We start from the raw sequence: 8,104 nt of genomic DNA, 5'->3' as shown, positions 1-8,104 counted from the left end.
TATTTATACATCTCTATCAATGAGGATACACTCTTAGAAATAAAGGTTTCCAATTGGGTTCTTCTGCTGTCCCCATAGGAGAACCCTTTTTGGTTCCAGGTAGAACCCTTGTGTGTTCCATGTAGAAAGGGTTCACATGGAACTCAAAAGGGTTCTACCTGGAGCCAAAAGAGTTCTACCTTGAACGAAAAGGGGTTCTTCAAAGGGTTATCTTATGGGGACAGCCGAAGAACCCTTTTTGGTTCTAGATAGCACCTTTTTCCCCCCAAATAATTTATGGTGTAATTTCAATCCTTTTATCAGTATTATCCCAGCATGAACATGTGAGATGACTAATGATGATGTTTTATTTGTGCTAACCCTGCTAGGTTCAAAGTAACCCACTGTAGCAGGCATAGAAAGACGCCTGAGCGGAGAAATCACTTACGTTTTTTAGGAGAAACAGAAGTACATCCGCTTTCTTCCAACACGGCTAAGTGTGGGTTGAAAGGGACAGGAGAACAGGTTGACCGGGAGGAGAGTAGTCCTGGTATCCATCTGACAAGACATGCTTCATTCTATGTCTGTCTCCAATCCCACTGAGGAGACATGAAAGGCAAAGAGAAGCACAGAAAACATTGATTGAGGCACAGTTGAGACATGCTAATATTTTGTTTTCATTTGGCAGGACTTCTGGCTGTGGGGCATCATTTTATTTCTGCATGCATGGAGTCACAGTGCGTGAACCGTCACAACATGTGTTTCTGTCTGCTGAAGCCTGAATAACTGCCTTTCATTGGACAATCATCTGGGGACAACGGTTGGATGTTTATTTTGGTAGAAATCCCATCATGTGTTCATGCCCATTTTCTTTGGTCTGTCTGGTGGCCCCGTGTATCATTGTAAAACCAAATAGAAAACAGAATATACTGTAGTGTAGATATTGTAGTGCAGGATAATAAAAAAAAATTAAACCTTGACTCAAAACACAGTACACAATTTGCAGTAAACTGATTATGAACAAATGTTCTTTATCTCTCTCGTATCTATCTGGTTTTAAGAGCTAGGCCATTAAAACAGCGAGGACTTTTAACACCATCCCGTTAACACATCTTAGCAAAATACTCTCTGCCAGCCTGTCTTTTCCTCATTTAAATTCAATTATTGTGGAGAAGCAATTTAGACAGCCGAGGGAATAATGAGGAGAGAAAGTGCACAGGAAACATAAAGGTGCCTGCATGGTGACATCTTTTGTTCCGTTTCCCGGATTGGCAAGATAATAGCGCGAGGAGCCGCGAGGGGGGCAGGGAAAAGTGGCGCTCACCACACAGGTTATCTTTCACACTGTACAGGATAATCATGGTGTAGGGAGGCTGGGAGTAGTAGGAGAGACATATCTGCTTTGATATCAAGGTCAAAACAACTCACACGGAACAAGGTGGAAATTCCGTTTCAGAAACACTCACAGCCTCCTGAAACCGTATTGATCTAGATTCTAGTTCCTCTTCCCCTCCAGTTCCAAAGTAATTTCCCTGATAGACTCAAGTAGAAAAATACATTATTTTCTTGTCATAAGACCCACAATGGATCACTGTTAAGAATATACTGTATTGCAGAGGAGAAAGGAGGCAGTAGGGAGAAATTGCATGAGGCTCATTGTATGAGACGTTTCAAAGAGAAACAGTGACCTCCCCATCAAGACCGTGTACAAAAGGCCCTCCATTCCCAAGACCTGAAATTTAGATCACTCAAGAGTGGAACTTTGTCAGTATTTTATTGTGGAAATTCAACACGGACTCGAAATACCCCTGTATTATATGTTTAAATAAGACACCTGAAAGATGAACGAATGTTGAGCAAATGTTTGTCCAGAACTATTACCATGTGGATTGAAGGAGATTAATGTTTTGGTTTCAAGGCTAGACAGCCGTTACCCGCTATCCCTGAGAATACAGTCCTGCTTTCTACATGCAATCAGTGGGCTGAAACTTTACACACACAGATCAATACCCCCCTAGCTTAAGGTCCATTGAGGCGTTGCAGTGAGCTCAGCCCTGAATGCAACCGAGCCAAAAGCACTTTACAACAATGTGAGAGCTAATTTTTCTTATTTATTAATTTGATTTATGCACATTGCGTGTAAGGCATAGAACCCACATATCGGTAGTCCAACTTTATAAGTAATAGAGTTCGCTATCTATATGCAGTACCAGTCAAAAGTTTGGACAAACCTACTCCTTCAAAAAAAATAAACTTTGTAGAATAATAGTGAAGACATCAAAACTATGAAATAACACAGATGGAATCATGTAGTAAACAAATTCTTCAAAGTAGCCACCATTTGCCTGATGACAGCTTTGCAAAGTCTTGGCTTTCTCTCAACCAGCTTCATGAGGAATCCTTCTCTAACAATCTTGAAAGAGTTCCCACAACAATCTTGAAAGAGTTCCCACATATGCTAAGCACTTGTTGGCTGCTTTTTCTTGACTCTCCGGTCCAACTCATCCCAAACCACCTCAATTAGGTTGAGTTCAGGTGATATTAGAGGCCAGGTCATCTGATACAGCACTCTCCATGGTCTTATAGCCCTTACACAGTCTGGAGGTGGGTTTTGGGTCATTGTCCTGATGAAAAACAAATGATAGTCCCATTAAGCGCAAATCAGATGGGATGACATATCGCTGCAGAATGATGTGGTAGCCAAGCTGGTTAAGTGTGCCTTGAATTCTAAATTAATCACATACAGTGTCACCAACAAAGCATCCCCACACCATCACACCTCCTCCTCCATGCTTCACGGTGGGAAACACTAATGAGGAGATAATCCGTTCACCTACTCTGCGTCACACAAAGACAAGGCGTTTTGAACCAAAAATCTGAAATTTGGACTCATCAGACCAAAGATTTGCTTGTGTTTCTTCGCCAAAGCAAATCTCTTCTTATTATTGGTGTCCTTTAGTAGTGATTTCTTTGCAGCATTTTGACCATGAAGACCTGATTCACACAGTCTCCTCTGAACAGTTGTTGTTGAGATGTGTCTATTACTTGAACTCTGTGAAGCATTTATTTGGGCTGCAATTTCTGAGGCTAATAACTCTAATGAACTTATGCAGCAGAGGTATCTCTGGGTCTTCCTTTCCTGTGGTGGTCCTCCTGAGAGCCAGTTTCATCATAGCGCTTGATGGGTTTTGCAACTGCACTTGAAGAAACTTTCAAAGTTCTTGAAATGTTCTGTATTGACAGACCTTCATGTCTTAAAGTAATGATGGACTGTCGTTTCTCTTTGCTTATTTGAGCTGTTCTTGCAATAATATGAACTCGGTCTTGTACCAAATAACGCTATCTTCTGTATACCCCCTTACCTTGTCACAAAACAACTAATTGGCTCAAACGCATTAAGAAGGAAACAAGCCACACCTGTTAATTGAAATGCATTTCAGGTGACTACCTCATGAAGCTGGTTGAGAGAATACCAAGAGTGTGCAAAGCTGTAATCAAGGCAAAGGGGGGCTACTTTGAAGAATCTCAAATATAAAATATATTTTGATTTGTTTAACACTTTTTTGGTTACTACAGGATTCCAAATGTGTAATTTCTTAGTTTTGATGTCTTCACTATTATTCTTCAAAGTAGATAATAGTAAAAAATAAAGAAAGACCCTGCAATGAGTAGTCCAAACTTTTGACTAATCTGAAATAAATTAGGTGCTGTCCTTTTTTCTGAGGACTTGATTAAGTCATTTAATTAATTTGTCATTGTCAAGAGTAAATGGCGCTACTGTGCTGTAGCCTATGTCGTTTTCATTGTTTTTCAGTGGTTAATATATTGACTGAGTGCTTAATTGATTAACTGAAGCCTTTTGTTCAAAATTACCTCACCTGGATGTTCATGGGGAAACACATCCAATCATCCTCTCATCCACGCATCAGCACCATGGTAGCTTAATCCATTAATTACTCCTGTTAATCAGATGCGGACAGACCTAATCAACTGTTAACGAGATATTTCCACTATAATGACTGTCTAATAGTGGCATTTCAGTACACATTATTGTTGCAGTATTGAGTAACAATGCTTACTTGTTGTATATTTATATTAATCTCAATAAGATGTGGGACTTTTCTCAAAGTTAACATGAAAACTACATTAAACATGAAAACTCTTCCAAAATCAAGCAGGGCATAAAATTTAAAAAAAGATTATTCAGAAACCAAATGCCCAAAACAGAAAGCAAAGCATTTTGGGGGAGTGAAGCCATGTTGATGAAGCTTCCCTGTGTTTGGGCCTGGCTGTGTAGTTTGAAAGAGAGTCACACATCAATCATTAATAGGAAGAGTCGTGCTGTCTGGCCATCCTGGTAGGGAGTTACAGGAGCTAGACATATACACGCACACTCAAGCCGCTCTCTTCGCTAGGCTAGAATAATTGGCTGTCACACCATGTCAATGTCTCGTTAGCCCCTGTATTGGCTCCTCTGTAGGTCAGAGCAGTGTCAGTGTCACACTGAGCTGAGCCGAGGACAGACATAGGCAGGTGCAGCTATAATATGGGCCAATAGGAAGACACAGAGGCTGTGAATGACGTGAGCTGTGAAACTCAGAACCATACTATTATTGAAAGCTATTCAGACAAGATCAGTGCCCAGATTTCTGGGATTAAGTCACAAATCCTACCAGGGCAACATGAGAAGTTTAAGCTTTGATTATTCAAAACTTAGCCTAAATGTGATATATAGGCCTACAATGTGCATTATCTGTGCTCGATGAATGTTGTTATTCTTAAAGAGTTTCTCCGGTACATTTGTTAACTTTTTAGCCAGTAGTTGTGAAAGTAGCCTTCAAAAGCCAAAATTGGTCCCCGAAAACTGCTCTCTCTCTCTCTCTCGCTCTTATGTATGTGCATCTTGCTAACTGTCACTCAATTGGAGAAGGGCTGAAGCTCATTCGCTAGAACTCAAATTGCTAGGGGGCTGGCCCACGTGGAGGGGAAATTAAGGGAAAATAGCGCCGCACAGCTTCCAGTAAACAGTCGCTTTGAAACTAGGGATTTCCTGGCTAATTGAGGAAAGACAGTAATTCTGCTCATAGATTATGCATGTATGATCTACACATTGACACATCCAGCCCAAAGCGGGAGGTTCAAAAATACTTATTAGTTTCCAAAGTTTCAGGGCATATCTTTAACTTTTCCTGGACATTACTTCCCTGTTTTGATTGAACAGGTTTTGTCATGGTCCTTCGAGCCAGATAGGATCAATTATCAATGTTGCTGCTATGACAGAGAACAGGGGACAGATAGCACTGAACCACCTTTACTATCCAACTAGCCTATCCTCGTCACCCAATGTTACTACTATGACAGAGAACAGGGGACAGATAGCACTGAACCACCTTTACTATCCAACTAGCCTATCCTCGTCACCCAATGTTGCTGCTATGACAGAGAACAGGGGACAGATAGCACTGAACCACCTTTACTATCCAACTAGCCTATCCTCGTCACCCAATGTTACTACTGAACATTTGGGGCAGATAGGTTGCATTGAAGTACTTTTACTAACCAACCATCATTGCAACATACAATGTGCATAGCTCAGAAGTCAGAACACAATAAATGACTGTTGTGAATGAACAACAACAACAACGACATAGCCATATGGAACGTGCTTTACACAGAATTAAAAGTGGCTATTTGCTGACCTTTCAATCACTTCTATGCAACATTTCCACCTCTAATTCCACAAGACATTTCTGCCGTAATTGTCCCCTACAAAATACAGGGTATGAAAACCACACGTCACTCGACAGTATGTTGACTTGAAGATGAGCCTTAACAGCTGTGACATTTACCAGCTCAACGAAATAGGATTTGCAACACAAATTACACATCCTCGCCTGACACGAATCCTCGACTGACCTATTCTAGTCCCAGGAATATATTTTTCAGCCTTGTGTGATTGTTCCTTTGTTGTGTTTTCTCTCTATAAACCAAGTTTGATTCCGTATAAGTATCCCAGCATCCATTTAAGGTTTTTGACAAGCCTGATAACGGTCTTCAGGGGAAGAGGGAAGGGATGAGAACTGACAGGTGATAAGACACAAACAGGAAATTCAGCCGGTGCCCTGTCTACCGTGCACTCTAATACGTCCAGGCATAGACAGAGCTGAAATACAAAATACCAAAAATATGGCACATTTCTTACAGTCCGCCGACAGTCTTTCATTTTTATGACTGTGCAGCGGTGCTCAGCAATTGGTGGAAGTATTAGCCGAATCACATCAATGTGTTTCTTTTCTCCTCCTCTCGTCAGACAGGTCAGACATTATAAACCTATATTCATCTGGTTATCCCAGAGATACCGGTGGAAAGGTTACAACGCCGAATTGAATCTCCTTATCCTTCATCCCCATCCAGCTGTCCTGGCAGACTGAACACAGAGACAGCTAGGCTAGAGCCCGATGGGCTATCTGCACCAAAAGAAGGACTAAAGGAATAGTAATTATCTAGCTAGAGTGGAGAGAGAGGCAAGTCAGCGGACATGTCACTGCCTGGAAGCTGGGGGAGTATATAAATCTTCAATGCTACCCCCCCAACCCCCCTTTTCCAAACCTTTATCTATTGCCATTACACACATTTATCAACCAGTAAACAAAACCTGTTAACCCCCCCCTAACCCCCAACAGTTCAACTCTAAAGCAAATCATCAGACAAAGCTAAGTCATTTACAGGAGAACTGAAGACTGAAGGTCACCGAGGACATTCATTAAAATAATGTAACTTGGCTAATTGAAGCCAACTCCTGATAAAGGGGAGAAGAAAAAATATATTTTCTGTTGACTGGGCCAGCCGTCATGGCTGAGTGGCCGTCAATGGCACAAAGAGACCCATTATAGCTTTTTCTGGGTAAATAGAGGAAAAGTGAGTCTTGGCTAGGGGGTGGGGATAGAGGGAGAGGGAGTTAAGGGAGAGGTGACTGATGAGGCCACTGTGGAGCTGTGGGGAATGGGAGAACACACACAGTGGCAGCAGAAGGATACTCAATCCGGAATGCCTAGCCTTCATTAGGGATGCTATTTGTGAATGCAATTACGTCCCCCGCCTTACAATCAAATCACATAGAACTTATGTGGTGACTATAGGCCTAGTTTCATTCCATATGCTCTTCACTCATGTAAAAATTCGTGTTTGTAGCCTACCAGTTTGTAGTATACTGTATGTCCCCCCCACAAACGTAGACCAAATGTACAGTAACATTATGCATACATTACTTACCAAAAGCTCCAAGTGCATTCTACTAAAGTGTACAGTATATGTTAGTGCTCGGTTTGTTTAAATGAATGAAAAGACGGCTGTCAATTTGTAGCACGTTGCCAGACTGTGTGTTCATGGGTTGAACAGAGTGTAACCTTTACTGAAGTTCACAGTTAATCAAGTCTTTCATCTTGGAGCATTCACTCCCTTTACCAAATTCCAGCCACATAGAACTCGCTGCATTCATTGGATTGGTTGCACCTTCAATTAAAGTGACAAAGACAAACTCCATTACTATCAATGTACCTTAGGGTTTTGCTGCTTGTGCTCTCCTTCATCCGAACCAAATAATGTTGGGCTTTTCAGCTTTGGAAACTTTTAATAGAGTTCATTCCGCAATCAACCTCAGTTGGGAGCAGAGTGAACTGTGACCTCATAGTATTGATCCTCTCATATGTTTTCTGGCCGAGGTCACAGGAATCCGTTTCCCCTTCCAGAGGTCAATAATGTCAATACAGTAAATTAGGTAATTTTACTGGAAAACATCCCGAGATGGGTCTATTTCCATTATACCAAACTTTATATGCAGGATAGACAATTAAGCCACATTTCAACTTGTCAAGTTGCCACACTTCCTGGTCTGAAAAGAAACCTGCGGTTTGAGATATATCTAAGGAAGATAAACAAGCTTCCTATTGTCAGGACCAATGATAAATCACTTGCTCATTGGAGACAGAGGATTAGTGGCATTTAACCATTTTCTCTCTGTTTGAAATGGAGAGCTAGAGAAGCCTGAGAGGATACAACAGCTCCACCACAGGAGGTTGGTGGCTCCTTAAATTAGGAGAAAAGGCTCATGATAATGACTGGAGGG

The 8,104-nt window shown here is 41.4% G+C and overlaps 1 protein-coding gene across 2 annotated transcripts in view; it reads right to left on the bottom strand.

Annotated features, from left to right (window-relative positions):
* Positions 1-430: 430 nt before the first annotated feature.
* LOC118362303 (doublecortin domain-containing protein 2) overlaps positions 431-8,104 on the bottom strand; it is a 104,963-nt gene continuing 97,289 nt past the window's right edge. Inside the window, exon 12 of one of the 2 annotated variants that reach the window (XM_035742531.2) lies at positions 431-578. In XM_035742531.2, coding sequence (XP_035598424.1) covers positions 553-578 — 26 coding nt within the window. In that variant the 3' untranslated portion in view covers positions 431-552. The remainder of the gene's footprint in view (positions 579-8,104) is intronic. The other variant, XM_035742529.2, reaches the window with a different exon arrangement.

This window comes from Oncorhynchus keta, chromosome 29, assembly GCF_023373465.1.
Source record: "Oncorhynchus keta strain PuntledgeMale-10-30-2019 chromosome 29, Oket_V2, whole genome shotgun sequence".
NCBI lineage: Eukaryota > Metazoa > Chordata > Actinopteri > Salmoniformes > Salmonidae > Oncorhynchus > Oncorhynchus keta.
This window is presented reverse-complemented; position numbering and strand designations above follow the sequence as displayed.